Below are 17,047 nucleotides of genomic sequence, written 5' to 3' on the forward strand. Positions count from 1 at the left end.
GCTTAAATATAGGATATTTTTCTCTTTCTGACGTACTGCAATCTTTTTGCCAGACTCTTGATCCATCCATATCTCTACAAATGACCCGGTTCTCTTTCTTTTTGTGGCTTAGTCCATCATGTATAGGTACCACATCTTTATCCACTCACCTGTTGGTGGGCATTTAGGTTGCTCACATGTCCCAGCTACTGTAAATAGTGCTGCGGTAAACAGTGGGGTGCATGTGTCTTTCTGAATTACAGTTTTTTACCCATTCCAGTATTCTGGCATGGAGAATTCCATGGATAGAGGAGCCTGGCAGGCTACAGTCTGTGGGGTTGCAAAGAGTCGGACACGACTGAGAGACTTTCACTCTTCACTTTCTCAAGGTATGTGCCCAGTAGTGAGATTGCTGGGTCATATGGTAGTTCCATTTTCAGTTTTTTAAGTAACCTCCATACTGTTTTACACAGTGACTGTATCAACTTACGTTCCTACCAACAGTGCAAGAGGGTTCCCTTTCTCTATTCCCTCTCCAGCGTTTATTGTTTGTAGTTTTGTTTTTTTTTTCTTTTTGTCGGTGGCCTTTCTGACCAGTGTGAGGTGGTAGTTTTGATTTATATTTCTCTAATGATTAGTGAGGTTTACCATCTTTTCATGTGCCTCTTGGCCATCTTCTTTGGATATATGTATATTTAGGTCTTCTGACCATTTTTTGATTGGATTGTTTGTTTTTTTCAATATTGAGCTTCAACTGTGAAAGTCACCCATTTAGTTCTCCCTACAAATGTGGCTATCCCCTCTGAGCATCCAAATCAGTGCAGAAGTTTTGGGGTTTGCTCAGGGCAGATCTATCACAAAAAAGATATCTGATTCTTCTCCCACAGATAACTAAGGGCTTGTGTCTTTGGCTCAAAGCATTCTCCAGGACACAACATGAGAATTCTAGCGGACACTTGTGAGATGCTTGCCCTAAGATCGAGGTATGAGCAGAATACTGTCATTATCTTAATTCCATTGTCCTGGAATGTATCATACTCTGGAAATTAAATTTTGTTAAAATTACATTCATGCCATTTATATTTATGGTTGATAAATATTCCATGAAGTCTTCTTTGAGTTACTGAAGTGGATATGTTAATATCCAGTAAAGAAAGGGATAGCCCAAACTGTCAATATGCTTCTTTAGAATTATATTAGTTAATTTGGGGGGTAATATTTCTACCTTTCTTATTTAAAAAAATGTCACAGAAGTCCCTACATCGTGAGTAGGAGATGACTTTTGAGATGCCACCTACTTTGATTCAAAACTCTGCAACTGTACTTCTCAACTGTGCTACTTAACTCAAATTAATTGAATCTTTCTTAAAAATACTTCATGGTCATCCTGGTGTTGTTTTTGAAGTGAATTAATAATTATTTTAAATATTTGCGAGGACTAGGATTATTTGTTAGAGCAAATAATTCATTTTACAGGGTCTGCGGAAGTCTGCAGTACAAGCTGGAATGTTCCTTGTTTGTCATTAAATTACATACCGATCTTCGTAGATGAATACAGATTTTTTAAAATTCGTTCAACTGATTCTTTTGTTCTTAATTCTTCATCATATTATTTGATGCTGACTTACTCCATATTCATACATACACATGCTAATCAGCTTCATCAGAATCAGTAATATTTTGATGGTTCAATTTATTTTAGTGACTTTTCTATTCTGAATCCCTAGAATAGATCAGATATGGAAAAATAAATGGGAGCAAGCCTGAGCAACTCTGAGAATAATATTCTGCTTGTCGTCTTTAATTAATCATCAGAATCGGTACATTTCCATTTCTCTGTCACGACTCTATATTTAAATAGTTCATATTCGTCATGGAAATGCTCATAAGATTATTTTTAAATCATCAATTATTATCCTTGATGAGCAAATTCCAAACTTATCAAAAATTTTTCAACAGAAATGCAGCAACAGTAATGATTATTTGCTATAGTTGGGACGGTTCTCACTCTTACAGCATCTCATTTGGTTTTCAACTCCACCAGACCTTTGCAGGATTTTTTTTTTTTTTTTTGTATTCATGAAGTGGTATGGGAAGCCCCCAGAGAGAATATATCGGTCTCCTGTGACAAGCACACTCCTGTGGGTGGTGACTGCTCAGAGGTGGGGCTTCCTCGGTAGCTCTGTGGTAAAGAACCCAACTGCCGGTGCAGAGATGTGGATTCAGTCCCTGGGTCGGGAAGATCCCCTGGAGGAGGAGATGGCAACCCACTCCAGTATTCTTGCCTGGAAAATCCCTTGGACAGAGGAACCTGGCAGGCTACAGTCCATGGGGTCACAAAGAGTGGGACATGACTTAGTAATTTTTCTGCAGAAGCCTAGCTGGGATTTTTTATAGCATATTGGTCTCCGGTTTCCAGAAGAATAACAACAACAAAAACCCTAGGAGTTGCAAAGTCCGTAAAGGTCTGACTTCCGGAAGTCACATAGCAACACTCTCATCACCTTCCACTGATCAAAGCAAGCCAAAGGCCAGCCCACACTCAACAGGAAGGGAAATAGACTCCAACTCTTGGTGAGAGGAGCAGCAAAGTCACTTTGCAAAAGGACATGTAGCGTGGGAGGGATTCTTGTATTTTATTGGTGAACAAACTAGCACAGTATCTTTAGGCATTTCACTTGATTTCTTTCCTGAATTGTGAGTATTCTGAATTGGCTGTGTGTCAGTAAGAGTTCAGCACAGGGCCTGGAATGTTGCCACCTCACTTTAATGTGACAAAAACTCCCTACATGTTCATCCAAAAGGACAGAGACAGTCACTTCTGGACTGGTGGTGAGAGTGGAGAGGAAGAGGGAAAGAAAAGGCATTATCCAGTTTCTGGTAGTCCTTGGTGATACAGATGATTCTATGAGAAAGTCAATGGCTCCCAATAATTAGACTGTCTAACAAGCAATGGGATTTTCAGTTCATCTGACAGCCTGACTCATTGACATTGACTGCAACATCTAATCTTCCTCCGATCTGTCAGCCGAAGGGAGCCCAAGATACCTTGAAGAAACTGAAGCTCAAAGTTGGAAAAGGGCGAGAACACAGGCTCTGCATCCCTCTGGCTTGCTCCCGCTGATACGAGATAGGTCTCTTACCCTTGATCCCATTGTTCACAGTTCCCTGGTAGATCAAGGGCATTCTCAAGGCTTCCTCTGCCCAGCACTGAGCCCCCTTCCACTGTAGGGTTATATGTCTCCTTTCTTCATTTGAAGCTGAGTTTTCTCTGGCCCTTGGCAGTTTTGCACAGTATATTGTATTTCATGAAAAGCATGAATCTCTTCCATGGACAGAAGGACTCTGGCAATGGAGGGCATGCTTTTACTAAGAGGACTCACAAAGACTGAGGCATGAAACCTATAAAAAGTATAACATCGCAAAGCTATACTTAATAACATGGACTTTGGACTCAGATGGGCTTGAGTTGAATTCTACTTTTAGTCTCATCTGGAGTGTGCTCTCTTGCACATATTTCTTATTTTCTGTAAGCTCTAATTTCCTCATCTGAAAAATAGGAATTATAATAGTACTCCACTGATTTGTTGGAAAGATGAATTCAACGAGAGAGAGAGTACACATATAAGCAAAACAGTGATTTTGGCCAAAGGAAGAATGCCCGGCAACTTTGATGCATCCATTGCTAGGCCATTTTCAAGGACAAAATATTCTGGTCCAAATTTGGAGAAATACTTTCTGATTTTAGAAGATGGAAATGCAGGACCATACTGAAAAGTTGACCTAAGACCCCTAATCAGTTCGATCTGCCTCCTCTGTGCTCCCACAGAGTCTGTGCTGATTTCTATCAATAGCACTCATCTCTGCATCGTGGGGCTTCCCTGGTGACTCAGCTGGTAAAGAAGCCACCTGCAATGTGGGAGACCTGGGTTCGATCCCTGGGTTGGGAAGATCCCCTGGAGAAGGCAAAGGCTACTCCAGTACTCTGGCCTAGAAAATTCCATGGACTGTGTAGTCCATTGAGTCACAAAGAATCAGACACGACTGGGTGACTTTCACTTCACTGCGTCATGGTCTTCCCTGGTGGCGCTGATGGTAAAGAATCTGCCCACAGTGCAGGAGACCCAGGTTCGATCCCTGAGTCAGGAATATCCCCTGGAGGAGGGAATGGCTACCCACTCCAGTAATTTTGCCTGGAGAATCCCCCAGAGGAGCCTGGCGGGCTGCAGTCGATGGGGTCACAGAGTCTGATATGACTGAGCGGCTAACAGTGCACTTTCTCTGTGTCGTAACAGATTGTTAATGCTACATGACAGTTCGGGATAATAGAGAGGGAACCCTTCAAAGCCAGTTACTCTGTTGCGTTCATCTTGGCATCCTAGATCGTCACACAAGCCCCAGACTGAAAGCAGGCTATAGACGTAGGACGGATGGATGAATGGGTTGCCAGCCAACCCTCTGGTTGGTTCACTCCTATTTGTGAAGTCGACTGTAAATCTCATCTGAACTTAAATGCCTTTGTTGACTTTCTTCAGCTTTGAGAAATCCCTTGGTTGACCACGGGAACTAAACCATGGTTGTTGATCTTCTCTTCTTTAAAAAAAAAAGAAAGTTATCACTAAGTTAATGTCTATACTTTAGATTATAGGGTGAGGCTAGATCCCATTTGATAATCTTTTTCACAGCCTTTCAGACAAGATGAGAACTGGATAAACATATTAAATTCAACAGAGTAGATTACCTTCTTGGAGGGTTAGCATGCATGTTGCTGAAAAGTCTCTTCAGAGGTGTTAATTATGTACCAAGAGGACCCAGGAGAAAGGGTGCTCTTATAGCCTATGAGTAATATGGGATTTGCCCACTAATAAGGCCTAAGAGTCTTCAAATTAAATTATGTTGCATCTGTGATATTACCTTAAACCAACTGGCATATAAACAGTGGCAGCAGAATTTTGAGAGCTGTCTGCTCTTCTTCAAGATTAATTTGCTTTCCCTGAGTTGTTTGTCTAGGAAAAACATGTAGCACATGGTGCCCACTGTCTTAGGGTAGTATGCTATTTTCTTCTTTTTAATATGAGAGTTGTGAGTTAATTTTATTTATTTATTCATTAAAAAAATTTTGTGAACATGCTGGGCCTTTATTGCTGTGTGGGCTTTAATAGAAAAAGTTTGTCTGAGATCCTGAGTATTCTAGGAAGGAACTACTATTTTCCAGGTATAAAAGAGTTTTTGTTTTTTTTTTTAAGGATTTTACCTTTATAATTTTATTTCCCTTTGGGCTCACATGAAAATTTAGTTTACATTAAAAATGATTTGACATTTCTCTAGCTCTCATCCAACATTAGTTCTAACCATGCTAGATGTGAAGGATACACTTCTTTGAATTAAAAACTTATATTGCAGACTATTGGAGAAGGCAATGGCACCCCACTCCAGTACTCTTGCCTGGAAAATCCCATGGACGGAGGAGCCTGGTAGGCTGCAGTCCATGGGGTCGGACACAACTGAGCGACTTCACTTTCACTTTTCACTTTCATGCATTAGAGAAGGAAATGGCAACCCACTCCAGTGTTTTTGCCTGGAGAATCCCAGAGACAAGGGAGCCTGCTGGGCTGCCGTCTATGGGGTCACACAGAGTCGGACACGACTGAAGTGACTTAGCAGCAGCAGCAGCAATTGCAGACTATCCCAGTCTCACGTAGATGATCGTAAAGTAACTGGACGTCATCACCATTTGATCAGGATCTTAGTACTCAGAAGTGTCTGATGCAAAGATCTGGTTTGCTAGTTATTCTCTCCTTCCAGCAAGACATATTATCTCTGGTGTTGTAGGTGGTGGTAAATTAGCAGTAAACAAGACACATGCCTCACTTGTGTGGAGTTTCCATTCTCATCTGGATACTTAGTAATGAAGCAACAAAAGTGCCAGCTGGTGGCCAGGGCTATGGAAAGATTAAAACAGGGGGATGGGAGAGTGATTACAGGTAGCAGATCAACACCCTAGCAGTTAAATGCTCTTTTGAGAGACTGCCATTCAGATTAGGATCTGAATTAGAAGCAGCCATGGGAAGATCAGGGGGAACTGATCCAGTCAGAACAAATAACCGGAACAAAACCCCCCAAATCTAGGAAGGAGCTTAGTGTGTTTGAAGAACAGAAAGAAAGCAAATATCGCAGATGGTTAGTATACATGGGCTTCCCGGGTGACTCAGTGGAAAAGCATCCGCCTGCCAAGACAGGGGAAGCTGTTCGATCTCTAGGTGGGGAAGATCCCCTGGAGGCGGAAATGGCAACCAACTCCAGTATTCTTGCCTGGAGAATCCCAAGGACAGAGGAGCCTGGCAGACTACAGTCTATGGAGTTTCAAAGAATCAGACACGATTTAGCAACTAAACAGCAACAACATAGTATACAGAGAGTGGTGAGGAAAGAGAGACTCAGAAGGTGGGTAAGCATCACTCAGGACGCAGCCCACGCTGCGGGGGAGGCTCAGGCTCTGCTCTGGCTGTAGAGGAACTGAGGAAAGATCATTGATCCTGACTTTCTGATGCCCAGTTAGTGCCTGGAATGACCCCAGGGAGTGTGTTGCTAGACAAGTCTGCTGCTGGCCAGGTCAACGACTCACACTGCACCCAGGGGCTGCCGACCCCCATTGTGTGTAACGCCAGGCCCCACCGCCTCCCTGTAGAGTGACGTGGAGCCCACCTGTGTGGGTCATTTCTAGGTTTAGATGCCTGTGTGGCCATCCTCAGGGTCCCAACAGAACAAAGAAGTGATCATACGTATGACCACCAGCCGAAGTAAGCACGTTTGACAGTAAGCTCCATTTCACTTTTTTTTTTTTTTTTTGCATCAAGATGTGTGTGTGTGTGTGTGTGCTGCCGTCTATGGGGTCACACAGAGTCGGACATAACTGAAGTGACTTAGCAGCAGCAGCAGTGTGTGTGTGTGTGTGTGTGTGTGTGTGTGTGTGATATACAGATAAGATGAGTTTTTATTAAAGTGTTGGGTTGCTGGGAATATTACGTCAGGACAACATTGCCTAAATGGGTTGATGAAAAATGTTTACCTAAATGAGAATGTGTTAAGTCTGTTTAACTGTTTTGTGACATGTTGTATTACTAGTATTCAGTTAAAATGATGAATGAATATGATATATCACCCTGCAGTTAGGTATACACAAGATAAAATACCTCAATTCAGCCATTTTGATTCAGTTTCATAAACAGTTGGAGTCATTAAACATTAGGTTAAGCTAAACCTTTAGCATCAGGCAAGCAAAATGAACAGGTTTTGCGATTTTTATGACACTGAAAATGAAAAACGTTTTAGATGTTATTTATATTACTAAAGTTACATTAGATACAAAGATTGCCAGGTTCATTCCACCCATTTTCACAGTCAGTAGTTGTTTAAATAAAATATTATTCCCTTCCCCACCTCGTTGCTGTGTGTAGACGTTGCCAACCACAGTAATTATGAATGTTGTTGGAAGCTTGCAAAGTTGTCACTTGCTGTGGTTTGGTGAAGTCAGAGCCTAAGGGAGGGTGTAAATTAAAGCAGAGAGGAGGAAGACTGGGAAAGGTCTCTTTTAACAACGACCAAAAAAAGAAAAAAAACAACTCAGTGGGAGTGGAGGCTGGCACTCTGCTAAAAGGAAATGAAAGGAAATTCTTCATTTCTAAATGGTTCATTGACCCATGATAATAAAGCAGCCCTGCAAAGAAGGATAATTATCTTTTTAAGTATCAGATGCCCTGTGGGTAAAGGCCTCCCTTCTCCTCTCTTGAGAAATGAACTGAGATTAAACAAATACTCCTTTTCCTGGTTTACCATTGACATGAATTTCCTGGTTATGAGCAAAAGTAATCAGTTTTCCCTTTTTCTTTTCCCCCCTTGTCTTATGGAAATCAAACCCACCCAGCTGAGCTCAGTGCATTTCCCCCTGGGCCCTGAGTCCTACCAATAGTATGGGGAGCTAAAATGCTTGATATTCTGGTGAGACAGGCAATTGCAAACTTGTGGTTTTATTATGCCCCTCGGCTCCTTGGCTCAAGGCAGAAGCATGCTTTTTTTTTTAAACAAGAAAAACGAAAGACACAGAAAAGAACATTAGCTTTTTTCTCCTGCTGGTACCTGAAAAATAAACAAGAGATTCAGTGTAGCTTGTGTGTGTATACATATGTATGTGTACATGTCTCTATGGGTATGACCATACATATATGATGAGTTCCAATACAAAAAGGAAGTGAAATGTTATCGATGGTGTGACATTGAATATTGCTACCCACAGATGATCAAATATGTATCCGTTTTCTCTAGACTCTTGTTTGTTCAGACCAATAATGTAAATATGTTGACTAGTCTGACTAATAGAATACATTAAGATGGTTTCAGTTGCACAATCAGACAACCTAAATTGCTTAACCATGTGGCACATTTCCTTGTTATATAAATGAAGCTGGCTGTACCTTTTCAGAATGTCTATACTCCTTTAAAAAAGAAAACTGCTCGTATCTTTTCATTAGCTATTTTTCTAGAGAGATTTTGATGTTAAAGTCTTAACCATGATGCTCTTCATAGAAAAGCCACATAAATATTCCAGTTGCTTTTCCAACCCAGAGCCTTTGGCTGCTTGAGAAGACTGAGCTTCAGAATAGAGTTCAGGAGATAACAGTCCAGAATAGATCGTGCCTCGTGGCATAATTACTTCAGTCGGCACTTAAGCCTTTTTGAACACTGATGTCTTTTTCTCTTAAAAGAACTTTCTCAGGGCACCACAGCTTCTCCTTCAGAGTATAATTAGCCGTGTTTGTCAGCTCTGTTTGAAGTCCTTGGAGTTCAGTGGTTGGTAAATATTTGTTCTTTCATCCCTTAGCCTTTGTGAGTTCAGGCCCTGGGCCTGATTCAGTGCTATGGGTATAAACTTCTCGGCGAAAACGTTCCCTAAAGCAAGCAGAATGTACCTTAACAGACCTCACTGCAGATGTCCTCGTGTGTCCCCTCCGGCCAGTGGAGCGCTTCCGAGACATGAGTCCCGAAGAAGTGACTGACTTGTTTCAGGCAGCACAGAGAGTCGGCACGGTGGTGGAGAAGCATTTCCAGGGCACCTCGCTCACGTTTTCCATGCAGGTGAGTATACAGAAGGCTCAGAAATTAGTCTTCATCCTTTTCACATTGAACTCTCTCCCATGACAATGTTTCCCCGTTTTGTGCCGTGTAATGTTGGCTTCCCAGGTGGCTCAGTGGTAAGGAATCCACCTGCCAGGTCAGTAGATGCGGGAGATTTGGGTTCAATTCCTGGGTCAGGAAGATCCCCTGGAGAAGGGAACGGCTTCCGCACTCCAGTATTCTTGCCTGGAGAGTTCTATGGACAGAGGAGGCTGGCGGGCTACAGTCCATGGGGTCGCAAAGAGTCGGACATGACGGAGCAACTGAGCACGCCATGCAGCCTGACACTGGGTTGGCCAAAAGAGTCCGTTAAGGGTTTTCTGTAATATGTCATAAAAAAGAAAAAGTCCAAACAAGCTTTTTGGCCAACACAGTAGTTCTGTTTTTCTCCTCTTACATGGTTTCTTTTGCCTGTAGTTTGTCAGCAGTGCAGATCACAACCCATCAGGTTGACTTTAGGACCCACGAATGGACTGAGAACCAACAGGTCTGAAAACCACTGATGACACAGGGGTGCTTCATCTTCGCTACAGCCAGGCACATATTCTCACCCCAAGTAATCTGGGTCCTAGGAGTCGAAAGACTTTCCTAAATTTGCAGAGTTCTAGTTCAATTTTGAAATTTCTGATTTTAAAAACAGTGCTTGCTCTGCTATTCCAAACCAGATGAACACTTACTTTTGCTTTTTATCATGGCTAGTGACTGGATTTGTTTGCTTATTTTCAACTATTTCAACAAATAGTTTTGTCAAAATAGCTTCAGAAATCCCAGGGGAGAACCCAGACTAGAGAAAGAGTCCAGCTAGAATAACACTTCCACCTTTTCTCTCAAGGTCAGAACAGCCAGGAAGGGCCCACTTTCCCTGCTGTTGCCAGGTGAGAGCCCATATTCTTGCTCAACGGATTATGTTTATAGCAGATTTCCTAAGTTGAGACTTAACGTCATCAGACATTAATTAAACTACATCTGGTTTAAAGATAACCACAAGGTATGATACTTCACCTCCCCAAACATTTCCAGTCTTCCTTTAATGCAATTAAAACCATAGCCAAAAGCAAAGAGCATGAAAAGTAGGAAGGGGGTTGGCTCACTGGACAATTTGTATCATTTTTATACATCACTTCTCACTCTCAGACAGAAATGGAGAACTGTCAGGTTCCACACATTTGAAGCTCATGGTCCCCATGAGGAAACTATAAATTAACACACAATGAAATTGGATCTAAATTATTAATAGGCGGTATTTCTGAATAAGCAGGAGATACCATCTATCTGTTCTCACCTCCTTGTTTTTTGTTTTGTTTTCCTGTTTCTAGGATGGCCCCGAAGCCGGACAGACTGTGAAGGTGAGTGCTTATTATGTGCATACAAATTAATAGGGGGTGATTACGAGAACTAATAAAAAATCACACTGAGTCATTTAGAGCGCATTACAGTTTCACTATGTTATCTTCGAGGTCAGAGAGACCCTCGGCGTTAGAGCCATAAATCCTGACATTATAAACTTTGCCAAGCAATATGTTTCCCATTAGTTTACAAGACATTTACCTTTTGTAGTAAAATTATTATTGTCCAAGTGCTCAAACAGAAACCAAATCATGGAGTTCTGAAATGCAAGCCAGAGTCCAGGGAGCTCATGGGAGGTGGTGTCTAGGAAGCAACACAGATATCGGGCTTGGATTGCTGTGTCTCCTGTGAGGCCCGGGCGCCTCTGACAGCCTTCTAGTTCTCTGTGCCATCTATTGTCGCTCTGCTGTTGTTGAGCAGAGGGCTGGCTCATGTAGCAGCCCCACATTTGGGTTGTCCCCTCACTCCTCGACCTGCGTTCCCCTTTGTTCTCTTTCTCTCCACCCACACACCTACTCTTTTCCTCTCTTTGTCCTTAATACCAAAGGTCAATGTGACGTAGGCAGTGGAGCTCAGAAATGGGTTTTAAGTGTGCCAGAAGAGGGAAGGAGGATTTATTAGGAGAGTCTCTGCTTTCTTAATAAAATAAAATAAGAGAATGGAATCCTGGATGATTCTGAAGCTGAGTTTCAGTCTCCTTCATACAAATGCAAATTCCTATGCAGTTAGTTCCTAAGCCAAAATCATAGAAAAGTTCTTTTTTTTTTCCCACCTCCACGTTAGAAATCAGAAGCAAGTCTAACTGGGGTGTTAATGTTACATTTTTGTGAAATAAGGTTTTATGGCTTTGAGACTGGCTGTGAGCAAGTAAGGTAATGCTTGGTTCCAAGCGATGCCAAATAAACTTAATGCGCCTTTGATGCTCATCTGCATGTGGCTGTAATGCTTAACACAGCTACCATGGGGCTTTTAACACAGCATCTCTGGGAAGTTCTTTAAGGAGCAAATGTAATTCCTTATGATAAAAAAGAGCTTAGGCTTACTCCAGACACACAGTGTGATAAAGATGGAATTCTCAGCTTTTCTCAGCCTCTGTGCCTGGCTTCCAAATATGCAAATGATAAAAAACAAAAAACCCCACAACAGTCTAATAGGAGCAGCTTCATTTTGAAATTGTTTTTTGAAATACAGAGACCCAGTTGCTAGACTTTTTGAAAAAATCAATATTCAAATATAAATCCCCAAACTAGCAGATGAGTTAGATGCTTACTCCGTGCAGTATCTGTTTAATGAAATTCCTTCAGCCATTCACAGTAACGCTGCAAAGGCATAGGAGTAACAGGGGAGAAATTCAGACCTTGTCAAAAGGCGGGCACAGGTTGAAAGAGTGTACAAAGGATACACAGCTGAAATGTATATGAGTATATAGGTTATACGATCTCAAAATGGTATTTCAGGATTCTGAATGGAACATTAAAATATTTCCTAGATGAGCAGGCACTGAATAGAGACAAAAAGTAGATTAGTGGTTACCAAGGGCTGTAGGAAGAAGGGAATGGGAAATGAGTACTGAGTAAGGGTTTCTTTTGGGGATGATTAGTGGTGGAATTAGTGGTGATAGTTGTGCAACATTATGGATATTTTTAAAACCTACTCAACTGTGCATTTGAAAATGGTAACTTTTATGTTATTTGAATTATATCTCAATTTAAAATGACAATAAAACTTAAAAAAAGAAAGAGCAAAAAAAACCCCAACAAGCATCGAATCTAGTACGGCTGACTACTATTGCTGTAGACTCTGACTCTAGTAGTGACAACTTTTTCATGTCCCAGTGATCTGGCTAAAATGTCTAATGATTTTGTTAGCTTTGGTGGTGATGATGGAGTAATTCTTGGAGTATAGCACTCAGATATAAATTGTTGAATGTGGTTCTTATCATTATTACCATTGTATTTTAGCTTAAGCTGTTTGTTTGTTTTTAGATTACAGTTTCTGGACAATTTTTTATTTTTCTTTACAGTTTTTGGTAGATTATATTCTTTTGGACATCTTTCAGTTGTTTCCTATGTGATCACAGGATTTCTCACATATGAATTAGCTGGGCCATCTCAAACCCTTTGTGTAATGTTAAATGGCTGAAAGAAACCATCCACATGCATTTGACCCTTGAATAACAGAAGTTTGAATGGTGAGGGTTCACTTACAGGGGCATTTTTTCAGTAGTAAATACTATAGCAATACAGATCAGTGGTTGGTGGAATCTGCGGATGCAGAAGTGCATGTATCTGGGCTGACTATAAATTGCACATGGATTTTCCACCTCGAGGGAGGTTTGGAACTGTTAGCCCTCAGGTTTTAAGAGTCAGCTGTACATACAACTGGGCTTCCCCAGTGGCTCAACAGTAAAGAATCTACCTGCAATACAGGAGACATGAGTTCGATCCCTGCGTGGGGAAGATCCCCTGAAGGAGGGCATGGCAACCCACTCCAATATTCTCGCCTGGAGAATCCCAGGGACAGAGGAGCCTGGTAGGCTCCAGTCCATAGTGTCACAAAGAGTTGGATGTGACTAAATTGCCTGAGCATGCACATACATACAACTATAACCTCAGTGGATGACAAAGTTTTGAAAACTGTCCTTTCAGAACAAGCCTATGTATCAAAAGTTGTCAAATCTATTTTTTCTAAGTATGATTCTTATACTGCTGCTGCTAAGTCGCTTCAGTCATATGCTACCTACCTAAGAATTACTTTTCATGTTACTTTAATAGAAAGGTTGATTCCGCTTTTATTCTAAATCTACTGATTTAGAATCTTTGTGTTTGGGGCTTTTGCGTCTTCCCTGTTAACCTGCGCATCCTATGAGTCTTCTTAGATTGTAGATATTTACTAGTGTCGCTGTTCCATGGTGATAAAATAGTATGCGGTGGTGGCCCCATCACCTTGACCCAAGGAAGCCAGAAGTCAGCCCTGCCAGAGAGCAAAACTGCACCATCAATATTTAGCTATTGGGTTTTGGTTTTTCAATTATTTATTTATTATTACTTTTGGCTGCACTGAGTCTTCATTGCTGTGCAGGCATTTCTCTAGTTGCAGAGGGCAGGGGCTACTCTCCAGTTGTGGCAGGACTTCTTACTGCGGTAGCTTCTCTTGTTGTGGTTCTTGGGCTTGAGACACAGGCTCAGTAGTTGTGCTGCTCGGGCTTAGTTGCTCTGTGGCATGTGGGATCTTCCCAGACCAGGAACTGAACCCGTTTCCCCTGCATTGCATGGTGGATTCTTAATCACTTGACCACCAGGGAAGCCCCTAGCTATTGGGTTTTGAAAACAAAATATGACTGAGCGTTTTAGATTTTGAAATTCACACAGTCGAATATTACGAGGCAGGCAGTATTTGACAACCTGCCATGGAAACCGCAGTGACTGTTTTGTTCATCTTGGCTTCTGTCTCTTGATATGCCACCTAATGCCTGGGGTATAAAGCATTTTTGTCTCACACTGCGTGGTAATAGCAATAAGCCCAGTAATGGTCTCTTCCTCTGAAGCAACCGTTGTTGTTAGCGGAGGTGCACCACTGAGTGAGCCTCTTGAACATGGTGCCCCTTTAGGGTTTTTTGTTTTGTGGGCTTTAAATTCTTCTCTGCAAAGAACAAGGTGGACTAGCTTACTCAGAGAGGCATTTGTGACAGGAAAGGAAAATATCAAACTAAAAAAGTGACCTCTTCTCAGCTGATTATTCACTCTACCATTTGAGTTTAAAATAAGAGGGCACCGTTATCTACCAGGTGATTGGTGAAGCAATTTGAATATCCTACAGGCTTAAGAAATGATCCCTTTTTTCTGGCCTCCAACCATGCACCAACATATGCATCTATTGATACGTATCACCACGTACCAGGGGCTTCCCATGTAATGCTAGTGGTAAAGAATCCACCTGCTGATGTAGGAGTCACAGAGATGAGGGTTCAGTCCCTGGGTTGGAAAGTTCCCCTGGAGTATGAAATGGCAACCTGCCCCAATATTTTCACATGGGAAATTCCATGGAGAGAGGAGCTGGTCCACGGGACCACAGAGTCAGATACAACTGAGCAACTGAGTGCGCAGCACCTCCTCATGTTCATATACAACCAGATATTGCTTTATCATTAGCCCTCCCAGACACCCCCTCCCATCTGAAGTAGCCCTCCTAAGCCCCACACTCCCTATCCTGTTTGCCTTTGTCAACTAAAAGCAAAACCCCATAACCTAACAGTTGTGGATTATGTTTTTTTCTGAGACCCTACTGAGGACTATAGCCTGGGAAGATAGCCTCTCAGATAGCTCAGATGAACTGTTCCAAAGAGATAAAAAAGAAGCCAGGATGTATAGGAGTTTTCCTGGAAAAAAATGTAGTAGAGCATCAAAAGATTACTGATAATCGCACCAAAAAAACCCCTTCATCTCGGGGTAATGATTTTCCTGCTTTTTCTATGTATGGGAAGGTGCAAGAGTCTGGCTTGTTGAAATCATCCCTTTGGTATACATCTTTACTATCTAGGGCCAATATCCACTTTTCCTCCTTCCTGAATTCCCCTCAGGGTGCACTGTAGGAGCTGCTGCAATAGCTGATGGCTTAATGGCAGACAACATTCTTTGTCCAGGCCTTATTTGATTTCCTTCAGGGTCTTCTTCAACTGTCTTTTATTTGTTGGTATGTTACTTTTTTTTTTTTTCCTGTATCATATTGTTTCTTTAGTCCCCGGAGAATGTAAGCTTCATGAGAACCTGCGTTTTGCCATTGTTTACTGTGGCTCTCTTGGGTGGTATGGGGAGGAGGGTGGAGATGCTAATGATAGCATGAATCTATCCTCCTAACTTGTAGAACCAGATGATGTGTTGTGCAATGTGGAAGTGTGGGTTTTCTGGAGTTTCTATCAAGAGTCTCCCTTATTCTGCCATCACTGACAAAGACCAGAATTTCCACTAATCCAATTCCCAAATCATACTCGAAAATGTAATTTCGACTAGCCACATCATTAAGGCAATGTTCTGTCCTTTAAAAGAGATGCTACTGAGTAAATTTAATGTGAGCTTTTAGAGCAATTACTATGTGCATCTTTAGGTGGGAGAGTGCTTTAGGTGTATTAAAGAGAGAGATTTATGGCAGGCAGGTAATTTAGAATTTTATAAGAGCTATTTATAAAATATGCTTGCTTACACTCTTCTGTGTTTATGGTGCTTGAATCCTCTACTTAGATATTTAATTTTATAGTTTTAACGCTGTGGGAAGTGTCTCTTATTAACTATTGATACATTAGTGATTCCTTTTTTGGATAGCTTCCGGAAGAACAAAGAGAGAAATTCTTCAAATAAATGTGATTTACAAATTAAAATAGCAATAAACAAGCTCTCCATTCACTGAAGAGTTTCTTAGGTCCCTTCCACAAGATTTGCTAATCTTTGCAATTCATGAACTTAGAGGACATTTTAGCTCTAGGTAAAGTCCAGGAGCTAATACACTTTGACATCAGTAAGAGGCTCTATAGAAGTTTTAGCTTTATGAGTTTGGGCCAGCCTCTTAACCTCTATGAACATTTATTTCCTCATATTTCAAATGGGGGAAAACCCTAGCAAATATGTTGAGTGAGGATAAGAAGTAACCAGTATGAAGATGGGAATAGAAATGCCCAGCCCACCACTTCTTATTCCAAGGGCCTTATGCTTGTTTCTTTCTTTTTTTTTAATTACTTAATTAATTTTTGGCTGTGCTGGGTCTTCATTGCTTTGTGCGGGCTTTCTCTAGTGACATGCTGCTGCTGCTGCTAAGTCGCTTCAGTCGTGTCTGACTCTGTGTGACCCCATAGACGGCAGCCCACCAGGCTCCCCCGTCCCTGGGATTCTCCAGGCAAGAACACTGGAGTGGGTTACCATTTCCTTCTCCAATGCATGAAAGTGAACAGTGAAAGTGAAGTCGCTCAGTCGTGTCCGACTCCTAGCGACCCCATAGACAGCAGCCCACCAGGCTCCCCCGTCCCGGGAGCGGGGGGCTCTTCTCTAGTTGCGGTGTGCGGGCTTCTCACTGTAGTGGCTTCTGTTGTTGCAGAGCGCAGGACCTCGGGCATGTGGACTCAGCAGCTGCCTCTCTAGGGCTCTAGAGTGCAGGCTCAGTAGTTGGGGCACACAGGCTTAGTTACACCAAGACATGTGTGATTGTCCCCTGCAATAGCAGGCATATTCTTAACCCTTGGACCACCAGGGAAGTCCATGTTTTTGTTCATTTTAATCTTACTCTCAGTTTTCTTGTCCTTAAGACAGGCTAAGGTGTCACTTTATGAGACTATTTGTGGTATACAGGTTATTTGCAGCCCTGTCTAGTTCATTTATTCATACAGTAAATTCTCTCACTATTAATTACTGCCTTTTAGCTTATATTCTTGGGGGAAAAAAAAACCACTTTGTTCTGATCATATCACTTGCCTAGTTTGAATATCTAGTTTGAACGTACAAAATTGACCACTTGAACATTCAGACATCTGCCTTATTACTTGGGGTATGAAATCTCAGCCCCG

General features: G+C 41.8%; 1 protein-coding gene across 5 annotated transcripts in view; it reads left to right on the plus strand.

Annotated features, from left to right (window-relative positions):
* Nucleotides 1-17,047, plus strand: part of FHIT (fragile histidine triad diadenosine triphosphatase) — a 1,113,572-nt gene that overhangs the window by 792,428 nt on the left and 304,097 nt on the right. For all 5 annotated transcript variants that reach the window (XR_011145481.1, XR_011145480.1, XM_068982552.1 and 2 more), the window contains exons 3-4: nt 8,966-9,111; nt 10,467-10,496. Coding sequence is in view for 3 of the 5 variants with exons in the window: in XM_068982552.1 (XP_068838653.1) it covers nt 8,966-9,111; nt 10,467-10,496 (176 nt within the window). In the remaining 2 variants the exon portion in view is untranslated. The remainder of the gene's footprint in view (nt 1-8,965; nt 9,112-10,466; nt 10,497-17,047) is intronic.

Source organism: Capricornis sumatraensis, chromosome 10 (genome assembly GCF_032405125.1).
Source record: "Capricornis sumatraensis isolate serow.1 chromosome 10, serow.2, whole genome shotgun sequence".
Lineage (NCBI taxonomy): Eukaryota > Metazoa > Chordata > Mammalia > Artiodactyla > Bovidae > Capricornis > Capricornis sumatraensis.